Consider the following 24,825-nt stretch of genomic DNA (forward strand, 5'->3'; position numbering starts at 1 on the left):
AGCATATTCAGCATATAGGAAACTTTATTGTTAGAAGAAGTATTTTCTGCAGTTTAATATTCAATATTTCTACTTGCTCTTCTGCTCTTTCCTACATCTTGCTTCTGCTTAGGTTTTATAGATCTCCCAGCGCTCATTCTCCCTGGATTATATAATGCAATGTGTCAGTGCCATGCATGGCACTCCAGTTACTTCAGCATTTCCATTATAACTCTGTTTTGAGGGATTTATAGGCTAGCAGTAAAAATCTACTTCTTGGCTAAACCTTGAAACAGCAGTTTCTGGTCATTTAAAAAGAAAACAAAATGAAACAAACTTCCCCCCCCACACACACACTTCTGATTTTTTTCTGGCAACTATTTAGCAGTGGTGGTTGCACTGCAGGATCCTCCTAAACAGCAAGTGTAGATTCAGTATGTAGCCAATTTTTAATGTAATAATGCTTTTTTCTTTTTATGCATGTCATCCCCTCTTTAGGCACATGATGTCATTGCCTTTTCGCCAACCTTTCTGGAGCCTATAGCAGTCAGCCTTTGGGGCCTCAGAGAGGTGCGGTTTGGTCTGTGTTTTCCTTCATTTGCAACGTGGAGGAGTTTTACAGTGTTTTTTAAAAAATATTTATCCTTCTTTGTCTCAAAGCCCAATAACTTACTATCTCCTTCTGTGTCATGGAGCTACAAATTTATCACAATCCAAAAAGACATTGGCTGTATATGGATATCTAGAATATCAGGGCTATTACCAAAAACAAATTTGGAAAGGATATTAAATCTCATGCTTTAATGCTTAAGTGATTTGCTGTTAGAGAACAGGCTATTAGAGGACCTATGGGTGAGTTATACTTTGCCAATCACTAGGGATTCCTGTATTTTTCTGAGAAAGATCTAGTAGCAGTCACTCTTAGAAGTAGGTTGCTGAACCAGATACACTTCCAGTTTTATCATATAGCACAGTTCTCTTCCCCTGGCTCTGGGCCAAAGGAGTATAAAATGCAGTATGGATTCTAAGAAACGTGGTCATGTGCTCAGGTTTGTGGAGATGAATTATTTTTATAGCCTGTAAGTTGAGCAATCAGCTTTGAAGGCATCTTTACAAATACATATCCACTGATTAAAAAAGACAAAAAGCCTTTATCGGTAAGTGACTTGCAGACTGGTTGCATGCCCAAGTTCTGGGTCTGGAGCTGACTGGCTCTGCTTTTCCCATCTAAAATGAAATACTGCTCTGCACTGAATAGGCTTTCACCAGTTGCTGTTATATTTCAGGCCTGAAGCAGTTCTTCCTGTTACGTGCAAATTCCTGTTTCAGTCATTGCAAGTTGTGCATAGTAGCATGCAGCAGTCACAAGAAACCCTTTTTGACTTAATTTCACTGTACTTCGTGTTTTTCCATGCCATTTGTGCCATTTTGTGCAGTAGTTCTACTATTTTATTTTCTTCGGGGCCATTCTTGCTCAGGATTGATAGCTATTTCCTCAGGACTACCTTGGAGTTTTAAATATTCAGCTATTCTCTTGTGACCCACTGATTTTCTTCCCCATAATCTTTTGACATAATTCTCGTGTTTGAGACATGAGGAAAACATCCTACAACACTAAAAAATACATGTAGTGAAGGGGGATTCAGGTTTTCAGACTTGAAACCCTGTGTCACCCGTTGGGGGGGTGGGGGGAAGAAAAAAATAGCACCAAGGCAGACAAGTACTGTTTCATATTAACATCTATTCTCAATGAAGAGGTAAAAATCAAAGCCCCTGTGTGTGAGGCAGGGTTAGTGAACTGCCAGTGATTCTCCCAGCAACTGACACAAAGGAATCTGTGAGTATCAAAGCTCAGGCAGCAAGCTTAGTGTCAGCTCTTGCCTAGGGAGTAGAAGAAAACATCACTTTGTCTCTGCTTTCACTGCTTAAACACACACATCATTCACTAGTAACCATTTACTCTGCTGTCAAAACTGTTTCAAGAGAGTGCTACATTTGATTAATAGTAAAATGCATGCATGCAAAAAAAAAAAAAAAAATCGTCTGCTTCCCCTGAGGTACGTTTTGGAGAATTTTTGCATGTACTTCTTAATTTTTCCATCCTATAAATATGCCTGTAATATTCCAGGAGTACTCTGTTGCTTCTAGTAAAGTAATTTTTATTAGAGCGCCCAGTGCACTCATCCTAATTCTAGTTAATGCTCTCTCTCTCGGCAAAGCATATTATGGCATCGTCAGCCTCTTATACTAACGAAAAAGTGACCAGCACAAACATGTGTGCAGTACATGATTCATAGTGCTGCTTTCTGAATTGTCCAGTGGGTAATTGCAGTACAAAAACCAGAGAAACAGATGTAGACCCTAAACCTTGGCTGTAAATTTTTGTTTTATGATTATGGGTTTCAAATGTGCTATGTCACACTGACAAATATACAGTAACACCAAAGGAAATAGATTTCTGACTTGAACTTTTGCTTTTTATTTCACTTGTGGCTAAGAATATGTTTATTGTAAGGTTTCTGCCATCACAGTCTGAGAGAAAACAGATCAAAGTGGTGATGTGAAATCACAATTTCTTTGCACGGATAAAGTGGAAGATACTGGAGAGTTGTTGCCTACTTGCACCTCTGTGGGAGCTGGGTAGGCATTTAAAATATGTGGCAATACTTAAAGTTTCATTACATTTGAATTAGAGGGCTATTAGTTATCACAATAATTATGCTTAGTCCTGATCTAAATTAGAAAATACCCACCATTGTATGAATGTAGCTTTTCCTGATACTCTGTTTAAGAAAAACAAGTATCACACTATTTCAGAGTGAAATATGAGATACATAAATTACTGTATTGTAGAAACAGTGTGCGAGCAAACCATTAGGCTATTTGAAGAATTTGTTAATTACATGTGGTTTTAGTAATACGTATAAGCATTAGCACAACTATTATTCGTTATAAAACATGATGAGCTACCTGACTTATTTAGATACAGTCAGAAAATGCAATCTTTTTCAATTCGCATGCAGTTAAGCATGACTTCCTGACATTTACTTTCAGAAGTTGCCAGTCTACATTTTGAGGTACTAGGGGCAGGTTTTATTTTTAAATCTGGTATTATGAGACTGGTAATGGAATAAACATAACTCTGTTTGTCTGATTTTGTTTATTTTAACTCACATGGGCAATATGTTTTTCTTGGCAGAAGCTTAAACTGTTCCTAGAGCCTTGGTCCACGCAAAATGCCCTTTTCTCCCTAAATCGGAGACTGACAAAACATACTGTGTTTTGTATCATCCTTTCCAGTTATTTTTGTGGTGATGCGTTACATATTCCAAACTTCTCCTGCGTTCTGTGTCATCTGGTTAGAAAATACTGTCTTTTAATTTAGCTTTGCTACTCAAAATGAAATTGTAGCAACGTAGCCGGCTGAGATTTTAAGAAGAAATTAGCCACTTTTCCACTTGCTTTCTTAATACAGTGAACACTGCTTGCTGTGCTGACATGATTTAAACAAACCTTCCCTGAAGGATGGCTTTTTAGATAAACGTGCGCTGTGCATAATTTTTGGATTACAGAGTGTCAGGGGCTTCTTCAGCTGGGAGGAGTCCCGGCTGGGGGAGGACACCCCGATGGACCAAGAAAGTCCTTAAAAAGTCCTTAAAAAGACACTGTTAAACTCCAGCGTTTGTAACTCTTCTGCCTGGAGGGAAGGTGGGAAGAGAGGCTGCCTGCTGCAGGGACAGCCAGAGCTCTCCCGTCGGAGGGGAAGGAGGCTAAGAAAAGCTTTTCTTTTTATCTCTTCAAATGGATTCGCTTCCAGATTGCAGCAGGTCTTTTTGCTGGCCGCTTGTTTTCAACGTGGGTATATCAGTTTCAGGGAACAAGTGCGTGTGCTGTGTGTGAGGTTTTGTTTCTTTTTGCTTTTTTTAAAATTCTTGAACCTGTGTGAAAAGTTTTGTTAATACAATCTGCAGGCATTGTCAGAGAGCCTTCGGTTCATCAAAGGAGTTTTTGTGGAGAGGGGGCACCGCATCCATTCAAGCGGCAGCGCTGGTCCCGGAGTGAGTCTCTCCCCAGCGCTGCTTTAGGGTCGCAGGTTGCGTGCCATGTCTGCGCTCAGCGTCCCCTGCTCCGCCCGGCTCCCATCGTGGGCTTTTCAAGAAATGGGCAGAAATCAAGAGTTTCATTTTCCAGTTTCCACACGCGAGCTAGCTTTGGGGCGGGAAGCGGGGCTCCTCCGTGCCTCGGGAAACCTTGCTCCAGGCCGGTGCCCGGTCTGCCAGGGCTGAGGCGCCTTGGCTCACTTGCTTAAAATGAAAGCGTGCACGTGGTCGTCGAGCTCATGTCCGTCCCAAAGGGGCAGAAGGAGTGCTTCCAAGCTCTCGTTTTTCATTTTGAAAGTGTCTGTAGGAATAAGGACTGGCGGAGGCCTTGATGGAGTCTCTCTCTGTGAGCCAGGCTTTGCAAGGAGGTGGTTATTTACCAAAAAAGCAGGGGGCTCCCTGCTGGCTTGATGCGAATGGTGGGCCAGCACGGTTCTGGCTGTGGCATCCTGGCCACAGACCTGGGAAGGCCTTGACGCCTACTCCCGCCGCGAGGGAGGCCGCTGGGAGCGCAGGTTCACCCAGACCTCCGTGGGTGTTTTGGTGGGAGCAGCCCTGTGCCTTCAAAATGGCTGTGAGGGGGCAGCCGGGGCTGCCGGCCCCGGGGAGGGGGTGGCCGTGGTCTCCCCTCCCAGCACCCTGGGGTGGGTCCTGTTCCTCACGGGCCTGCTGGTGGCCTTTCTGCCCCTCGAGGAGCTGGGGCTCATTAGCCCTCTGAAAGCCGATACGGCCCCGGCGGGGCCACGCAAGCAGCCCTGGCCCCTCTCTGCTAATGAGAGCCAGGCAGGACCTGGTGGCCCCCCGGGCTGGGGAGACGAGGGGTCATGTGGCGGCCTCCTGCCCCAGGCTGGGTGGCAGGGACGGGCCCTCCCGGGTGATGGCGCCCGGCGGGGAGGCCCGGGAGCGCTGGGCGGCGCGGCTGGGCCCTGCTGTGGCCCTGACACACCTCTGTGGGATTTCGGAGCCAGGTGGTGGGGAGAGGTGGGACCTGACCCCCCGCCCCGCGGGCTGGGGCCCGTCCGGGCCCTCGTCCCCGCCGGTGCCATCAAGGCGGGGCTGGGCTAGGCGAGGCCGCCCCGCAGCCAGCCCCGCCGCCCCGCGAGCTGGGCCGAAGCCCGTCGCCACGGCTCTGGCGCGGCGGCTCAGCCTGCGCCTCGCCTGTGGCCGCTCCGGCGGGGAAGGGGACGGGGAAGGGGGAGCACAGAAGTTTTAGCAAACTGAGCTAAATCCTCCGTTCTCTGCAACCGCCAAAAACAGCGCTGTCTCAATTCCCACCCCCCGTCCCCTCCTCCTCGGTTGGGTTGTTGGTTTGGTTTTTTTTTTTGGGGGGGGGGGGGGGGGGGGGTGGTTTTTGTGGTGTTTTTTTCTACTTTATTATTTTGGGTCTTTTTGCAAGTTGGCCACCCCGTCCGCACCCGCCGTCGCCGCCCGCTCAGCAGCAGCGGGGCGACTCCGGCAGGGCTGGGGCTAGCGTTTGCCTGCCCGCCTGCCTGCTTTTTTTTTTTTTTTTTTTTTTTTCTTTTTTCCAGGGCTGCTGGGAGTTGTGAAGGCGTGTGAGAATCCTGGGAGCTGGTGATGTCAGACCGCTTGGGTCATTTGAAGGTTAGCAGCCTGGGAAGGGTTCACGGAAAGTTCACTCGCATATATTAGGCAATTCAATCTTTCATTCCCTGTGACACAAGTAGTAGGAAGTGAGCTGTTCAGAGGCAGAAGGATCTATTCACGGCCGAGGGGGATCCCGGGTCCCTACCGGAGCCCTTTCAGCCCGGGGAGGCGGGCGACCGGCGCGGCGCGGGAGGCGGCGGGCACCCGGCCAGCGCCCCGGCAGCGGGACGGACTCTCAAGAAATTTGGGGGGAAATTGATGGGAGCTAAAACTTGGAATGCGGCTGGCTTCCCCCCATCTTGCTGGATTGGCTGGGCAGCCTGGAAAATGGTAAATGATCATTTGGATCAATTACAGGCTTTTAGCTGTGTTGTCTGTCATAATTCATGATTCTGGTCTGGGAAAAAGACCAACAGCCTACGTGCCAAAAAAGGGGCAGAGTTTGATGGAGTTGGGTGTACTTTTATGTGCCATTTTCCTCCACACCTAGAGGAAAGCACTTTTGCAGGCATTCTGTGCAGGGGGAATCATGTTTGACTGTATGGATGTTCTAGCAGTGAGCCCTGCTCAGATGCTGGATTTCTACACTGCGAGTCCGTCTTCCTGCATGCTCCAGGAGAAGGCTCTCAAAGCATGCTTCAGTGGATTGGCACAAACAGAGTGGCAACACCGGCACAGTGCTCAATGTAGGTCCCAACTGTTATTTTTCCACTTTAAAGCTATTATTATTATTAATTATTATTATTTGCATGTATTTTAAAAAAAGATACTTGTAATTAAGCGCAGGGGTAATGAGGGGCGGGGGGCAGGTTTTGTGCAAAATGTGGTTTGCAAGCTCTTTTTCTCCTTTTGGCGAGAAAGGAAAAAGGAAAGAAGCACCAGGCTGCTTTCGGTTTATCCCTTCTCATGTAGCATATTGATCCTAACAACAGTTCTGGAGCCAAGCAGGAACACATAAAATTATAACAACAGCAAATACTTGCAAAACTCCAACCAGCGAAGGACAAATTTACATAGCATCTCTCTGGTAGTTTTTTTTTTCTTTGCGTCCTTAATCTAATTTTCTAGCACACTTGATAATCTGGATGTGTGTTGTCTCGAAATGCATTTTAGCAGAGCAGCCAAGCAATTAAAATGCTGCTCTGTACTGTTCTTGCAAAGACGTGAAATTGCGGTGGGTAGGTGCCATTCCAAAAATCAGACAGTAGTTTTAAGTTTCCTAAGAAAAGGCAATATTTCTTTGTACTGACCTTGCTGCCACCTTTCTTCTTCACTTTGTTGCTCTAAGAAGTTGCTGTTTTGCTAGAAAACTACTTACTGTGAACACCCTTTGAGTTTAACCATCAATTATTTCTATACCTTGAGATTCAAGCAGCGTTGCAGTGGTAACGGAGGAGAGAGAGTTAGTGGTAGGACCCTTCTGAAAATGTATTATTATGTTATAGGGTCTTGATTTGTCGCTGAAATACATAGATGGTAAACAATGGCAGTATTTTAACACCACAGTCTGAAGTTTGAGAAATGACAAAAAGTGCCACAAAGCATCACCTTATACTCTGCATAAAAGCTTGCAGGATGCTTCACTGCTCTGACGGTGATTTAGATAAATGACTTGGCTATCTATCAAAATGTTTTTAGCACGCTCTTGGGCACTTCAGTACACCATTAACCGTATAATTCTGTTTGAAAGTTTTGTTTTGCGGTATGTTAAAAAGTTACCTAGGATTTAGAATACTTCTCCCTTTTGCTACAGTTTGTCTCAAAGGGGTGGAGGGGGGAATTGAAAAATAAATAAAAAAATGTTTGGTGAAATAGTGTGTTTTCCGCTCTGCTCAAAAGTTTTCACTCACCATATGACGTTTGTGTGGGTTGAGTAATGAAAACAGAATTGTAAAAATCAGTGACTACCAGCCTACAACACTGCAAATGTTTTGATGTCTTTACAATTAAAGTTAGACTGTGAAGTTCAGCATGGGATGTTTATTTTCTCCGTGCTGTTTTCAAAATGCTTCAAACAAGATATGAAACAAAGCTGTTACTTAAAAATAATGTTACTAACTATGGGAGAGCTTCAGTTAAGGGGGGAAAAAAAACCCTGAAACAGATGTTTTTCTAAAAATGTGTTTTCCTCCTTCCATGGTTTAACTTTAGTATAACTTCAGCGGTGATATTGCGGAAACTTGGAATTAAATAAACTTTCCTGGAGTAGGAGGCATATGCTGTTGCTAAAAGCTTACATTGGAAAAATATTCTTTAAATAACTTCTAGTTTAAAAATGTCCTGCTCATTCTCTTGTATGTTGTTAATACCTAGAAGCAAGATTCTTAAAACCGAAATATATGGTGTTTGTTCTTGGGCAAGTTAAACACAGGATTACCCTTATCAGAATGGAATGAGTGGTAAATATGTCGTTTGCCTAGGGCCTGTGATAAGAGACAAGTGTTGATAACAGCAAAGTTTAGCTAATCAAAGAAACTCATATTAACAAGAGTAAATAAAAAATACAGGAAAGTGCATTCAGGAATCCAGTCTTGTAACTTTGTAAGCAACAGGATTAATCTTCACTGCATGGGAATTTAAAATCAGGCTGAAACCTGAATCATAATACGGTGGCTGTAATTTGAACTGTGAAAGTTAATGGTATAGAAATGTGGAAAAGCAATTTAGTTAGGGTCCAAATGAAGAATTCTGTTTGATTTCTAGAGCAAGTTTTGTTTTTAATTTTGAAGACAGTGTAAGCACTTTATGTGTGGGGGTAAATGTATGTAAACAGATTATAAAATACTAGAATTCTTTCAACATGTAAGATTTTATCTTGCATCTCATGAAAATAATGACAAAACCAGAATTTTTGTGATCCAGAAAGCTTTTAATGGTTTAAATGTTGCTCCAGTGCTTATAAATACAAAGATAGCAATGTTTAATCCTAACTCAAGTGTTTCCTGATTCTCTATTTTTATGACGACCTCTACAATTTAATGGAATGTAATTGTAGCCAAATTTTGAAATTGTTGGACGTGTTGTAGCTAGGGTTTTTGGTCTAGTATGTTGTTTTATTTTTGGCTCTGCCATAAAAGCAGTACACCTGCAGCCATTGCTTTAGGCCTTAGAAATATTGCTTTGATAGAGACGTGATTGTAGAGTAAAAGGTAAATGGTTGTTGAGGGACTAGGACGTGGATAGTGCAGGCTCTGAACGGGCCAGTAACTATCCCAGAAATCCACCAGGGTTTCAACTGAAACGCTGGCAAAATTGGCCATTGCAGGGGTTAGGGCAGAATGCTGTAGGTCTCCAACTTCAGCACATCTTCAGTATGTTAATCCCGTTATGATTCACTAAGCAAGTGCACTCCTGCAGCATCACGAATTTTCTAGTCCACGAGGGCCTGCAAAGTAAAAATAGAGGGTAAGGCGCAACCCAAACATGACCTTAGCTTGTGTGGTATTTTTTTCCTCCCCGCTGTGGGAGGAAAAACCTGCTATGGGTTGCAACCCAAACGTTAGCCACTGTATATTGCAAGATGTGTTACGAGCACACCAAAAAAATACCTAATTCTGCGCTCAGATGTGTTTATGTTTGATGTGATATTAGTTATATTGTTATACGTTTGAGAAGAAAGTATTTGTTTGCAAAGAAAATTACAGATTCAGAAACGAGAGCAGAACGGACTGCACTTTTAATCATGAGTCATTCTCCCTCCTTTCCTCATAAGACAAAAATCAGGGCAGTATAAACAGATGAGAATAGTTCTTAAGAGGACAAAAGAGTTAAGATTGCAAGAATGAGTAATTTACACTTCTTTAAGTAAGGGAGAATTTTCTTCTCCCTTGTAATGCAGCGACAACAAATACTGAGTGAGAGAAAACGAGTAACTTTTCGTGAAGCGTGAGCTAACTACTGCAGAAGTGGGAACGGGACAGGCCCTGAGAGAGAAAGAGCTGCAAGGAATGGCGATTTTTCCTTTGGTCTTGGAAAAGCCTATTAAGAAACGTCTTCATTAGTCTTCATTAATTAAACAGGCAAAAAACCAAATGAGCAGGCCCAAAACAAGAGTAAGTTTGTTTGGCAGTATGTAGTGTTTCAGCTAATTGTATCAAGTAGAAGACTACTGCCTACCGCATTTTGTTAAGCTTAGAAGAGTAAGAAATTTGATGAAGGCAAAAGTTACGGGTATGGCAGCAGAATGTAATAGGATGTCAAGGCTCTCGTAGTACACAGTTCTTATTTCGATTTGGTGGGAGGTGTTTGCCCAGAGAGAATCTAGCAGGTATTAACTTTCAGAAAGTTCGTGAAGATGGGACTCCAGAAGGTATGCGTTTTCCTTCTGAATTCCAGATTATTGTGATGTTTGGGTCAGATTCTCGTTCCCTGCAAGCAGTGGAAATACTGGAAACATCTGTGCTCAACAGAAAAAAGCTCAGTACTTTATTTTCTTTCATCTTTCTGAATTTAAAAACAAACATTTTGAAGTGAAGGACTTGTAATCTGCATTCCCCAAGTATCAAATGGCTGCAGGTGTGTTTGCTAGTGCCCAGAAGGCAAGATCTGTTTGAACCACGTTATTTTCTTTAAAGTTCATCTATAAACTTTACGGCTAAATCACTAGGACTGATTTGCTTAGGGACACAGTCTTTGTTTAAACTTTTATACTTGTAGTTTAATGCCCCGAAATATGTGATGAAAAGTGTTTGTTTCTGATCCCCTTCATTCAAAAAAAAAAAAAAAAAATTGCATGGGGATGTTTTTCTTCCGAATTAATTGAATCGAGAGCAACTTTTCTCTACACAGGCTCTGCTACAGTTAGCCTGATTCAGCTGCTGGCACAGGAAAACTCTAATGGACACGCACCACTGTCAAAAACTCCTGCAGACAAAAATGATGAGAGGCGTTCGCTGGAGAAGTCAGGGTGGGATAAGCTTGGAGGAAAAGCAATGTATCTTTGGGTGACTCCCCGCTTGCCTAATGAGTCTGTGCAGCAAAGGTGCAACTTGTCAGAACAAAGCCAGGCTGGTTGCGGCGCTGCCTGGAAGAGGGTTACGGCGAAGTTAAGGGGTTGAAAGAGAGAGATTATGTTTCAGACAGCGAAGTTAGTCATCCTCGCATCCAGTTAAATCCTCACTCGCTGCTGAGCCGTCTTCCTTAACCATGCGTGCGTCACGCCTGCACCACAGCCCGGCCAAGCCGAGGGGCTTTGCTCGGCAGCACACGGGGAGCCAGCCGCCCCGCTCGGCGGATTAGGCGTCCACCTCCCCTGAACACCCCAAGCGACTGTTTTTGCTCAGGTCTAATTTATACACCGCCCTTTACGCAGCCGATGAACTGCGGCTGTGTTACCCAGCCAGCATTTAGATTTGGGAGCGGGGTTGTGAAAGGGACGTTGTGCTCAGAAGGGCTGCTGTCTGCCGCGGTCGGCCGCGCCGTGCCCCATCCTTTTGAGACCTCAAAAGCAGAGCACAGCTGCGATGAGTTTCCAGATCTGTTTGGCCGCGGGGACCGGTGCTGGTATGCGTGCGAGTCGGGGGGAGCATCCCTCTCCCCCTCGCAGTTTCTGCCTGGGGGGCTGGCAGCAGCCTCCGAGCAGCGAATTTACAGGGGCGGGTGGCTGGGGCCAAATCAGTTGTGGTTTCGGAGGGCTTTCCAGAGCTTCGCTAGGGAGGAAGGATATCAGTTGATGTATAAAATGGCCAAGGAGCTTCGGTAAATAGACTTTACCCTTCAAATCCAGAGGTCCTGGCAGCGGCTGTGCGGGAGGGTGGGGTTGTACTTTTCCCCTTCCTGTACTTGGACACTTTTGATTATCCAGACTTTCTGGGACTGAGCAGGGCTGCCTAATAACAAAGCCTGCATAATATAATTGCCTAAATAGGCCTATTGTCCTTTTCAAGTCACTGTGCTGTGAAATCTTTCAACTTTTTGCTGCAAATGTTGCATCTGACGTTTAGATGGCTTCGTGGCTACGGCGAGAAGGAGATCCTTTTCCCTCATTTCTCATTGCTGCATGGTTGAGAAGCTGATTATATTCCTGCCCCCTATTGATGTTTACTCCTTTTGGGAAGCAAATATTTTAGCCCCTTCTGGCAGGGTAAACTGCCAAAAGTAATAGGCCTGGAAATACAAAGCTATGATTGATTTTGACCTTTGCTCACGTGCATGAAGTCTGTCCCCATGCAGTGTGACCCATGCCACTTCTTGCTGAAATCCAAGCCCTTTCAAACCAAATGGAACCATGAAAATACAAGCCATGAAATGCTCAAAACTATTCCAAAATAACAGAATAATCTTTTTGTCTGTACTGCAAGGAAGAGTATAGGCAGGAGGGTAGCAAAGCTGGATTTTCTAGCAGGCAAAACAAGAGTAATGTCTTTCGTCTGCTGCTGCCTTTTTATGAGAACCATATTCTAGGTACAAAATAAACTGGTATCATGTGGGAATGATTCTTCTTTGCAGTCTTTCGGTCACAGTAATCTTAGCTGTTCCTCCTAATTGTAATCAGTAAACAACTTTCATCCAAAAATGTGGGTTTAAAACTGTCTTTTAAAAAATAATTTAAGGTCTGGAATTTTATTAATCCATCCTTGCATGAGCAAATGTGTTTCAAAAGTTAAGAATGTCAGAAACAGTAGCCTAAAGTTAGCATCCTAAATCCACATTTCATGGCTTCATTTCCAAATATGCTGAGCATCTAGGAGCTCCCTCAGCACTTTTAAAAACAGGCCACATATTGAAATGACTGAGTACTATTTAGAACCTTCAGTTAATATTAAAATTTTTTAAAGGACTTTCCCACTTCCCCCAAACTATATGAAAAAGTAATTCAATGACAGTTTACAACATTAACGGTGGAAATAGAGAAACTTACAGAACAAAGTAGAACTTGTTTATAAGAGCATACTACTCCCTTTCTGTAAATTTACAAGTCGAGTTTGCAGAATTCCACATTTAATCCACAAACCGAGGGTTTTTCCCTGTATTTTGTCTGACTCTCAGACCTCTTCGATTCTCTGTTTGCTTCCTTCATTCAATCAGATACTCATCAGATATTAATCTCAGACAGTTTCAAACTTGTGGTGTAGATTTTAATAGCTAGATTATCTTCTTCATATACTCACTCATCATTAGCAGCTGCTCTGGATTGTTTTCCCAGTGACAGCAAATTAATATGACTGTGGTCACTGTGCATTTTGCTTATTTGGGGGGGGCGGAAGAGAGGGAAAATCTAGCTTCCTTCAGCTCATTTTAGTAATCTGAATAGGAGCGGAGAACTTGCATCATGTGACGGGGCAGCTCACCAGCATGGGGTCCCTGTGTGAGAACCTCCCTTGTACATGACAATCTGATAAGGATATCATGTGGTTTAGAAACACATTCCCACAACGCTCACTTCTTTGTCCCTTTATTTGGGAGTGGGTAGGAAAAAAACTTTTAACGAACCAATGCCAGCTCTTATATAACTGACCCCGCTTTCTTTAGGCATCCTGTTTGAGCCTTACTGCTTCTTCAAATACTTTTAAGAGAGATGGAAATATAATCCAGCAAGTCTGTGTAAAGAAGCCTAGACACAGAGTATATAATATACCTTCTGTTTCCCTCGGACAAGGTGATTTTTCTTTCCCCTGCTTATACTATATATAAACTGAATATTACAAAACTATGTAAGTTAAATATACACATGCAAGCGACACTTGTATAGGTTTAATAGGTTAAAGCTTGAACGAGTATTTATAAATTCTGAGTGCTCTGAATCTTCACCGCTAAGGACATGATGTGAAAGTCCATCCACAGTTTGGAGGGATTTCCGTTTTATGCACTTTCAGTGCCTTACATTTTACCCTCTAAGTGCATCCCCTAAGAAAAAGAGCAGAGAAATGTCTCGCAACAGAGAGCTTTTTTAGCACTGCTTAGTTTCTTTTAATGGTTTGGAGGATCTCTTTCCATTGAACCATAATATTTTTCTCTAGGCTCACATTGTATTTTTAGCAAGGATCTTTGAACGATAAAATGACAAATTAAGTATATTTTTGTCTTTTAGAGCCTTATCTAGTGAAGCACTTAAATGCACTCAGCCCTCCATCCTTGATTTTAATAAGAGTTTCGGGCACAGAGTGGTCGTATGAGTGAGCCATTAATGTATTTATGTACCACTACTTTTACAAAATACCAGTAAAAGCTCATGCCATTGCGCTAGATGTTCAGCACAATGAACATCCAACATTTCTTTTCTTCTTAGAAAGAAAGAAGGATCATTCTCCCTTTAAAGATATATAGCAGAGGTGTGGAGCAATTAAACAAGTTTTCTGGTGTTGCACCAACCAGAGACAACTGCCACAGGTTGATTTAACTCAGATTTCCTTCAGTGGGTGCTTCAATCCTGGAAAGCCATTTGTGCCTGTAAGATACAAACAGTGGAAGGAATAGTTCAATTTAAAAAAAAAAAGAAAAAGAAAAAAAAGCAGTCAGATAACACAAAAAAATCTCTTAAATCCTGTGATTTTTTTTTTTTTTTTTTTAATCTGAATGCAACGTGTGGTGAGTTCCTGAAATGGCCATTACAGCACTCCAGTGGTCTTCTCCGCTCAGGTGGCTGGTGGCACAGCAGCACATCATATAGGGATGTGTATCTTGTGTATCTCTTTTCCTACGAGACTTCCTCATCATCTTCCAGCCTGGCACCAGAATCACTCCTCTGCCAGCTGGTGACCGCTACCAAGAGGATTCCCAGGTTCCTGCATGATAAGTGGATGTAACAGCATCTGAGTTGATTTAAATACTTCGCTTGTTCACAAACACCGATCTGAGATAGAGGTGTTCAGGTATGGCGCAGCTGTACCCTGGCTTTTGGGGGTCTCGGAGCCTCCTGCCCCTTGCACTGGTGCTCAGGGAGCAGGCTCCTCTGCCGCTCACCTCCCTCCGTCTCCCAAGTGCCTCGTTTATTCCTCCTCCTGTACCCCGAAACCCACACAGCAGACTGGCGTGGCCTGTCTTTCCAAGACTGAACATTCACTCGCACACGAAGAAAAAGGACTTGGAAAACTGTGTCACAGTGCCATCTGGCGATACCTGCCCAAAGCGTACTGCTGGCGAGGGCTGCGGCGATCCCCAGGCGGATGCTTTCCCCAGGACCCTGGTTCAGGCTCAGGGAAATGCCTGTGCGCCCCAAAGCTCGCGTCCCTGGGCTTTGGGTTTGTTTTTTAGTTGGTTTTTTTTTTTTTTTGCACAACTCTCTGGGTTGCCCTATTCAAAGATCCTATCTTCTCTACAAACCTTCCCTTCCTGGCAGAGAGCACTGATCCATCAATCTGCTTTTTTGGCTTGGGGCACAAGTCAAAGGACTGGCTAAAGAAGTCACGCATGTGTGAGCTGTTTTATTGTTAAGATCAGGTCCTGAGGGGGGGGTGGTGGTGGTTTGTTTTTAAGCAGTTGTTCATACTTCTGCCTCTCAGCTTTTGGTCTGAGGAGGTTTTTCTTTTTCCCCTCCATCTTTCAGAGTATTTCTTTATATTGCTTCGTTGTTTGGGTTGCTCTTTTCATTCATTTGAGGAAGAAATTTTATTAGTTACTGGATCAGGGTATACATCAGATCCTCCTTAGCGGCTGGCTGGGAAGCCTCGGAGACCTGCCTTTCTGAAAGACCCTTCTGTTTTCACCCCACACTTTGAACGCCAAGATGTAAAGTGCAGAACAAATGGCAAATCACCTGTGTCTTTCAGACATTTGTGCAAAGTGTCTTTGGTGAGAGGGGGGCTAACAGAAGAATATACTTTCCCCAAGTCCTCGTCCCCCAGTGAACCTCAGCCTTCCTCTCTCAGTTCAGAGACCACATTCCGGCTGTGTTTTTCTAGTTGTGCATATCGTCACATGCTATGCAGGTTAGGTATGCGAACTGCTCGTCTTTCTACGCTTTGCGTGTGTCGCCACATTCACTTCTCTGAGACCACGCCAATAAGGATCCATTATCTCGCCGAAGTTTTGAAACGGAGCCTTCGGCTGCCTGCAAGAAGTCAGAGCTGACTCACATCCTTCTGTGGTTTTTTTTCGTTATCCGAATCCTTTCCTTTCTCTGTGTTTTGGAGAGGTCCTGCAAGACTTCATGTTTGAAGCGCGAGCTATGTGTTGGGAAGCACTGCATGTCTGGGCACGGTTTGGGAAAATAGCTGTTCCCCTCTCCCTGAAATGGAGTCCGGTATGAACGCTGCAATTGTTCACAGGGGCTGTTACCACCTTTACTAAAATGTGAAAGCAGAGCTTAGTTACAGCATGATATACTGACACTGCCCAGTAATACCATGTTTGTTATGCTTTCGCTAACCTTAATTTCTGTGCAGAACAAGAAAATACTCCGATGAAAAGAGGTGAGGAAGGAATGACGCAATTAAACAAGATTAAATCAGAGTATCGGTTTCCCTGGAACACGTATTTGGCTCTTTACCAACAATCTTTTCCTCGTTTTTCAAATAAACACATATTTTCACATGATAACTCTATTTGAAATATTAATGCTTCCAGGGCTGCATTACCTTAGTTTGTTCATCAAAGTCCATTACTATGAAAAGGCTGCTGTTCCTTAGGCTGTTCCAACTTCAAAAGAATTTTAGGGCCTGGTCTATTGGAAAGCTTGGGGGTATAATTAGTGAAAATGGAAATAGATGCAAGAGAAATTTAGTTCCTGATGTTTTAATTTAGTGTAGCACTGCCATGTGTTGTTGAAGAGGATTCTTAAAGGCAAACATAATTATTTCATTATGGTCTTCAGAATGCTTTCATTGGTCTTAATGACAAGAAGCTGTATAAGGAGTCATACATTTTAATTAGACCTTCTTATATTTACATCAGATAAATAACAAATAATTGATGAAAAACAAGTCTTCTGAATGGATGATTTCACACAGAGCTCTGGTTACAGTTTAATGATAAAACATTTCTCTTATTGCTTTGCATTTTAATTATCTAGAATTATTACTCTAGCAGAGATCTCAAAATACTGTTGTTTCCATGCATTTCATTAGATTCACAACTATTTTATATGAATCTGAAGCTAAGAGAAAAGGTGTTTTTCAACATATATCCCTTGCAATCAGCTTCCAGCTTTATTAATTTCATTTTGCTTTCATTTCTTATGCTTAGACACCTTTTGTGTGTGTGTGTGTGTGTGTGTGTGATCGACTCTCCAGTAAAAGCTAGTGGGAAGAGTCAGACCTTTTCCTATGTCTTCAATTCCCTACATAGGAGCAAGTCCGGTCATCTTTAACAGCCCAGAACTCCTTTAGAGGTCAAGGAGTGAGTATGAAATTATAGGGCTTGTAGTGGAATTCTTTAAAGAAAGATTTGGTGCCTCTTTCTCACCCGCTTAGTTGAAAGTTGTATTCCTAAATCTCTTCGATTTACTTTGAAAATCTTACCAATACCCTTTTATAATTGTGTGTATGCTTGCAGGTGCATTTAAAATAGTGTTTTTTTTCTTTTCTTTACCCCCTTTATTGGATGCGTTATAATACCAGGAGAAATGATTTTAGCGTTTCGCTACTTGCAAGAGTCTTTCGTGTTTGCAAGCTCTCCGGCCTTTCATTTTTGTAACAAAACATATTTCACATTACTCATTCCTGAGAGTATACAGAAAGCTAATTGTTGTTATTGATTTTAAATTTCGCAACCATTACAAGTAACCCAGATGAGTGGCAGATAAAGAGTAATAATCCATGGAGTTCTGGAAGTGTTTCATGTTTGTCTGTAGTACTTTATGTGATCAATAGTAACTGCCCCATTGAAACTAACTGCTGTATCAAATAACAGTAAATCAAATTAATGTGCTTACAGATTATTTATTGAAAGCTTTAATTGTTCACTGGGGCCCTGCTTATCTCAGGAAACAATAGAAGGCAGTGATCAGGCAAACTGGTTTGCAAATGCTGGGGGTGCCATGAAACAGCAGGGTCTCCCCCGTGCCTGGGTGGCGAGAGCTTTCCAAAATGTGCCCCTGTCCCACTGGGATTGCTCCTGCACTGGGATTGCCCATAGGGTTTGATCCCAGGGTAAGTTGGTCAGAGGTGAGTTTTCTCAGAGAGCATCTCTTGGGTTCACGAGTTACTCGTTCTTTTTTTTTAATCATTATTTTTCTAGCAATCTTTTTGGATGACAAATGTGTTGTATCTGGTAGCTTAAAGTGGGGAAAAAGAACTAGTAAGATTCCCCAAAATTTCCAAGAGGTGCATGTAATGAGAGACCAAACAGGATCAGACCTTAGAAAGGGAAGTAAAAGAAAGCACACTAAACTTATTCTGTGGAAAACTTACCTAGATATATTACAGTTTGGGGCAATTATATGCTGCTGTACAGTTGTCAGACGTGTGCAAATACTAAGAAATTAAAAACAATGATTTCTAACTAACAACCCTGTGCCATTATATTTTACTAATTCCTTAAAATGGCTGCTCTGCCTTGTCACAATCACTCTATGAAGTACTAGTGCCACAGGCTGGAGGTTTTCTGGGCCTTGAAGTGAAACGTTTAGTCTTCTAGGCAGTTTCACTACTATCCACAATTTTTTTGTAATAGCCTTGGTGTGTTGTCCGTTGTACTTTGCTGTGGCTTCAGAATCCTTTTGGTATCAGCTGAGACACTAAAGCTGTCCTTCAGCAAATTTGGGAAGATGACACTGAATGAATTTACATTTAATAATGTATCTTTCTAACCATGACAACTGGGAAAGCATTTGTAAAAATGAGCTTAATTTCTACAGAAAGTGATGCCCCAAATCTCTCAAATGTGGCAGGAAAAGGTTTTTTTCCTTTAAAAATGTAGGTTTTATGAAAGGTATGCATATGGGTAATATTGGATAATTATAATATGGACATTTTAAAATTATTAAAGCACAGTAGCGAGACGTCTTCTGGAATTGAATCTCATTTGGAAAAAAAAGTAACTTCCCTTTTTCAAAGCATAAGCTTTGCCTTACATTTCTTGGGACACCAGGTAGCAGGACTGAATGTTGCTTGTCCAGCTCTTTGGAAATGAAGTATTTCCTTTTTTCCATGTCCTGTTACAAAGTACGGTTGACATTTTCTCTGTTTGTAAGGCTGGGATATTGCAGTCTGTTGTGAGCAGCTTAGCTGGGCAAAAAAACCCCAAGTAACTGTTGAAGGTAGGTATTGAATAAGAAAGACCAGGTGACTAGGAAATACTCCTAGCACGTATGTGTTTGCCTAAAGTACAGCATGTGCGTATTTTTTCTCTTCCGAGTGAGAATGGTACTGACAGACGACATACAAGTAAAATTATGAGCATTCCCCTCACTCCAAGGGTTCAATAGGAAAATCCACTGCAGGTAGAGAATAGGAGAAGAGAATATTGGAAAACGTGCTCTTCAGTCGTGGTACTCATCTTGTCTCCAGTCTCTTGTGAATGTCTTATTTTATTGATCTTTGGTCTTCTAGGCAGAGAGTAGAGGTGTGCTCTGAGCCACAGTCACAGTGTGGCTACCGCTTTGCTCTAGGACACTGAGCTCCTTCCCAGCTTTCGGCTTCTGCTGCACCTACTGCGAAAAGGGGCAGCAGGGTGTTTGCCAGGTTAACCGCACCAGTGGAAAGTAAATTGCGCCTATAAAAGAATTTTAAAAAGAGATATAAAATATTATGTAAACTCAATGATAAGGAGTCCGAATTCAAAGGAGAGGAAATCTGGTAGTGTCTTAGTTTTTCACGGTACCTTCCCCACTGTGTTGTCATCTTTTGTTCGGCAGGCATTCCATTCAGAAATATTGAAATTCCACTCAGGCAAGCATTACTGCTTGATAAACTGAATATTTTATTTGTCCCCTCAAAAGATATTGGCGATGCTCAGTTCTTAAATATTCCATAAACTCGAATTTCTTACATTAGCATCAGAAATGTTGAGGTGAGCTGCTCTTAGTAACGCACTTTCCTGGTCTGGCATGCTGAGGGGATGAAGGAGGGCAGGGTTTGTCCCTGTTTTGGTCTCGGATGTCGCAAAGGCATGTGTGCTGGAGCATATCAGAAAGGTTCAGTTTTGGTGTGAGTGCCCTTCTAGTTGCAGATAAGCCCAAGTGATGAAAGCCATTTTTTCCTGTTACTATGTCATGTCTAAATGGAAATAATGTATTGTTTTAATTATACCCCCGCAGTTGCAGCAGTGCAGCAATGTGGGTGCGATAAGGTTAGTGTAAAAAAGAGTTGTAACACTTACTGGGGTAAGCAAGCTACGTAGATGTAAAACATCTATAGATATAAGCGGAGGTACCCCACTGCAGTAGCGATGGGGGCACGGGAGGTGGGTACTGGGATACCCGCTTGGTTTGGGAAGCTGCCTTTGCCTCTCCCAGTCTACGCGCTGCCCTGTCCTCTGCGGGAGGCTGCTGCTCTGCGGCGGGAGGAAACGCACGGCTCCATTTCACGGCCCCGAGCCTTGCCAGCTTCAGCAAATGGCCCTGTTGTGCAGCGGCATGGCTGGGAAGCTGGACATGTGCTCTTCCGCCCGCTCCGCTGGAGGGTTGGTAACCTCTGGGAAAGGGCCCCGGGGTGGGGGTGTGGGGGGGGTGGCTGCCTGGGGTTTGCTGGTTCAGCAGGTTTCATCCCAGCGCCGCTGTGGGATGAAACCTTACTCAATAAAGAATCGTACCTCTCGGTGGCATAACGCCAAAAAAAAAAAAGGCCCGCAGCCAGGGCCCGAGGGTCAGATCCCGAGCAATGAGATATAAAGCTTCGCAGTTGTCCGTCGCCTTGTAAAAAAAGGCGAGTGGCTGTGCGATGGGGGGCTGTCAAAGAAAATAAGGAGTTAGACCTCCTTTTCTAAGGAAATCAAAACTTAGAATTAGCAGAGCAATAAAAGCCTTCTAAAGCGAAAGCTGGAAACAATACATTTTTAATAAAATGGGCAGTTACTCTAATTGCTGAACCCCTACTGTTCAATTTCTTTTAGTGCCCTTATTCATTAAATTCAGCATACTTATACTTATTATTTACAGATGTATGCGTTTTAACTTGTTTATAGAAAGCATGCTTTGCAGAAAGCTGTGGATGGTATAATACTAATTTGTAAGTGTTTATTGCTGCCTATAATACGCAATTTTAAAAACAATTAAAAATAGCGCTGGAGCTCATCATTGGAGTCAACCCCAAACTGCCCATGAAAAGTGAAATAGTAGTACCGTGTACCACCTTAAAGGTTACAGGCCATTTGTAGTGGATTGATAGCATACCCATTAATGAAGAATTTACCTGTTCTTAAAGATTTTAAGCTCAGCAGTCTAGTTTCTAGATATTACTCTAATGTAACCCATTTAAACGTATGTGATGGAGTTCATAATTGCCCTTGTAAATGGGTAGAGAAAGGAGGGTATATAAATCAATTAGTGATATCCAGCAGTGTGGCTGTAATACAAATTAATTGGGATGATAAGCATTTTAACTGCTACTATACTAACTTGAAGTAGTTTTGATCACTGAATTGGCTCTTGTTGAGTCACTCTATTGATTTTAAGATTTAAAAACACCTAAAGATCAAAATGTTCTGAATTAATGGCCCTAAAGTTTGAGAAATAAATTGATATGTAAAATATTGCACAGCAAGTCACTTTTACTGTATTTCCAAATAGAGCACAACAGTTTTATTTTGTCCATGTGGTACTGAACAACTGTGTGGTGGCGTTATGTGATTAAAGATATTAAAACAATCATTTTCTTACTGGATTCAAGCCACAGCAAAAATTCATGATGAATGGTGTCATAAGAACATGTTGAATATATAGAAAATAAAAAATGTATTTGGCAGACATAGTAATACCAAAAAGTAATACCAACTTGGATAGGAGGTGAGTTTTGAAGAATAAAATCGTTCCCTTAGTGTAATACTCTGAATTATTCTGTTTGGATGCTTGAAAAGATTTGAAGATAAAAAGTCCTCAAAACCCTATAAAACATTTAATAACTATAAATGGAGACTTTATGACTTAGTAAAATATCTGGATGTATATAGAGATTATAGTAACTATTTCATTTCCCTTGCAATTTTTATTTATTATTGAAGATACTAGATCTGAGTTTTCTCCCATTTATGTTTACAAGTCAAGAGTCTCTCTTGGAATCGGTGGGGTGACAACACTGTAAAACACATCTGAAAAAATAACCAGACCCCTTTTATTTTTAAGTGGTTTACCCTCACAATGTGCCTTTTTTCTTGTTTTTGATCCTGCGGGGAAAACATGCTGAATTTGTGACACCACAGTTGTATCAAAAGGCCACAGAAATAAGTTCCATTTTCATGAATAAAGAGGCCAGAGTTCTCATCCTCTCTAAATTTGCGTTGTTTCTTTGCCTATGCCACTTTACTCCAGATGAGGATCTGACCTTGGGAATTCACTGGTAAAGCAAACAGGGCCTGAATTGTAAGAAAAGTTCATTTTCAAAGGAAAATCTAATTTCACACAAATGATAGCACAGTTAGATGTATTTTTTTTAAAGAAGCCCCTATTTTTCAGTTTTGCAGTAATGCGGAATTTTCACTTGAGACTGATGCAATTTTGCGTGGTAGTGGCCAGGCAGAAAATCACCGACCTGAAAAAACTACAGAGCTAGCATCTTTCGGATGTTTTTCTTCAGTTTTCCGTACGATTTATTTTTTTCATTTAACATGTTTTCTTTTTCATTTTGAAGGTAGGCTCCTAATACAAACTGATGAGCTGCTGCCCTGTAAACTCCGCTGTGCCTGCCAAACCCCTCCAGCCATCCTGTCTGTACGCTTACTTTCACCCTGGCTCCCTCATGGTGTCTGCCTGGCCATTTATTTAGTGAAAGACGCTCCTGTTCTCAGTTACTAGCGCGTCATTAAGTCTCGCTGTCCTGAGAGTAACACAGGTATAACCAGACGCAGTTCTTGCCCCTGATATAATTAATCCTGACAAGCTTTCCGCCTTCCATGTTTGCTCAGGTGTAAATGCGTCTCTCTGGCTGCACGGACACGTAAACCCAAATGTAGAACTGCTTTGCTGATACAACTGTAAAAAACCAAAACCAGCCTGCAGAACAGTATCATTTGCTTTGAAAAGGTGATGTGAACACAAATCTCCCACGTTAGTTACACATACTTCCTGCGGGTTTAGTGGAGCTGGTGCTTGAGAACCAGGTGTAGCAAAAAGGGTAAACCTTACTCCTGTTTGAAAATACCTTCCTGAGCAAACCTATAGAATATGAATGTGGTCTTACAGAGCGGCTGTACGTTCCTCGTTGTCCTTTACTGCTACCTGTAGTAAATATGTGTGTAGGGTATGTAGTTGCCAGAAGTCCTAACTTTACTGGGAGAAGCACCAGAGGTGGTTGCAGTGGCGGCTCCCCTCCAGAGTGTCCGTGGGGGACAACAAAACGATGCAGAGGCTTCACAAAAAGGTTTCAGGGTGTTTGCATTCAGAAATACACGGCTGGGCCATATTGGCGATTTCCAGATCATATGTGCTCAATATATAAGACTAGCCTGGTAGATTCAGGCTTACGTCTTGGCCGTATATGAGGCTGGTGTTGGCTTGGACAGTATAGTCAAAAGTAGAGGTTTTTGTGGCAGTTTCTGGTGTTGCTTATGCCTGTGTGGGACAAAGCACCCATGTGCACGGGTACTGCTGAGTTGCCTTCTGGAGAGGATTCGGGACTTCTCTCAGGGCAGGTCTGTTGCCTGCCAGGACATTCCTGTGTAATTGTAAATACGGTGGGGTAGTCTTACAGAAAGTTGATTCTTAGCTGGCTGCGGAGGTCAGAAAATGAAGACAAGCTTTTCATCATCTCTCCTGAGTTCCCTGCCAGCAGCAGTGGTGGCTCTCAGCGGGGAGAAGGCACCCAGCCCTGGCCTGCCTTGCAGACTTGGGGGTGCTCTGGATCCCCCACATTAGAGGCACTGAGCACAGACTTAACTGAGTTCCCTGCTCTGTCATGTATCCTAGGTGTAACTTGGGGCAGGACATGTAAGGCTATGATTTGAAGACCCTGCCAGAGCTACAGCTAGGTTGTTGGGTGCTGTTGAAAATCCCAGTTGGGTACTGCTTGCGTTTTTCTAGGACTTTAAGACCCAAGTAAATCAAGCTCTTCAGCTGTCAGTGCTTCTTTTTCCCCATCTGTAAAGTAAGACAAATAGCTCTTATCTCACTTAGGTGTTACAAAGGTAAAAATATGAATGCTCATGGGGTATTCACATACTGGAGTGGCAGGGGCCATGCTTGTAGATCAGATCGGTAGAAGAGAGCAGGATCTTTCGTGCCTCTGAATATGGCAGGAACGGAAGCGCTGCTGGCTGTGCTGCGTGGCGGGGACAGCGGGGCGCGGGGAGAGTCGCTCGGGGTGTCTGTGATCTGTGCGGGAATGTCACCTGGGAAGATGCGCTGGCAGGTGGGGCCCCTGGAGTGCCCTAATAAATGGCACTGTAAAGTCAGGTAACTGAATTTGCATGCTGAACAAATGGGTTAATTAAGAGGCCAAGTTGTGCCATAACAGAAAAATCCCCACCCTTCCCTGGGCGACCGATAGAGCGTATTTGTGGGAATAGCAAAATCTGTGCTACAAATGAAGAAGTTAGCTGCTAAGGAACGGAAATTGTATTATGAGACTAGAACAGAAGGATAACCAAAAGATAGATGCTGTTGTCTTCTGATTTACTGCAAACAAATCTGGATAGCTCTGCTATGCTGGTAGTAGGATGCTGAACTTTTATTTCCTGGCCCTAATCACCTGATATGAATAAAGGTTTCAAAAGGTTACACTTCTGTCGTATGGCCAAGACTGGTATCCACTGACTCCTCTGACTTAGGTTACATGACTCTGCTCTTTAATATTACAGATTTGCAATTGAAACTTGGCAATTTTGTTAATGAAAGGCACGAAGGAATATGATGCAACTCACTCTCCCAGTTGTAAACTGGAGGAGATGCAGCAGATGAGTGTAAACACTTCTGCCATTCCAGTTGGCAAATACAACTTGGTATACACACAGCAAAGGCATTTGCTGAATATGAAGAAGCTTTTTTTTTTTTTTTTGACTCATCCTTTGAACTTAGTCTGCATTTTAACACTGAAATGCTAAAATACTTAAAATGAAAGCGCTCTGAGGACCTACTTTGCATGTAATGGCTCCCCTCAAGGTTATGGAGGCCTTT

At 42.8% G+C, this 24,825-nt stretch overlaps 1 protein-coding gene across 4 annotated transcripts in view; it reads left to right on the forward strand.

The window, feature by feature from the left end:
* RARB (retinoic acid receptor beta) overlaps nucleotides 1-24,825 on the forward strand; it is a 196,591-nt gene that overhangs the window by 95,605 nt on the left and 76,161 nt on the right. For 2 of the 4 annotated variants that reach the window (XM_075704726.1, XM_075704728.1), the window contains exon 1: nucleotides 6,214-6,370. The exons of 1 other annotated variant lie outside the window; for it this stretch is intronic. In XM_075704726.1, coding sequence (XP_075560841.1) covers nucleotides 6,214-6,370 — 157 coding nt within the window. Of the gene's footprint in view, nucleotides 1-3,950; nucleotides 4,038-6,213; nucleotides 6,371-24,825 lie in introns of those variants that run through there. One more of the 4 variants, XM_075704724.1, reaches the window with a different exon arrangement.

This window comes from Pelecanus crispus, chromosome 2 (genome assembly GCF_030463565.1).
Source record: "Pelecanus crispus isolate bPelCri1 chromosome 2, bPelCri1.pri, whole genome shotgun sequence".
Lineage (NCBI taxonomy): Eukaryota > Metazoa > Chordata > Aves > Pelecaniformes > Pelecanidae > Pelecanus > Pelecanus crispus.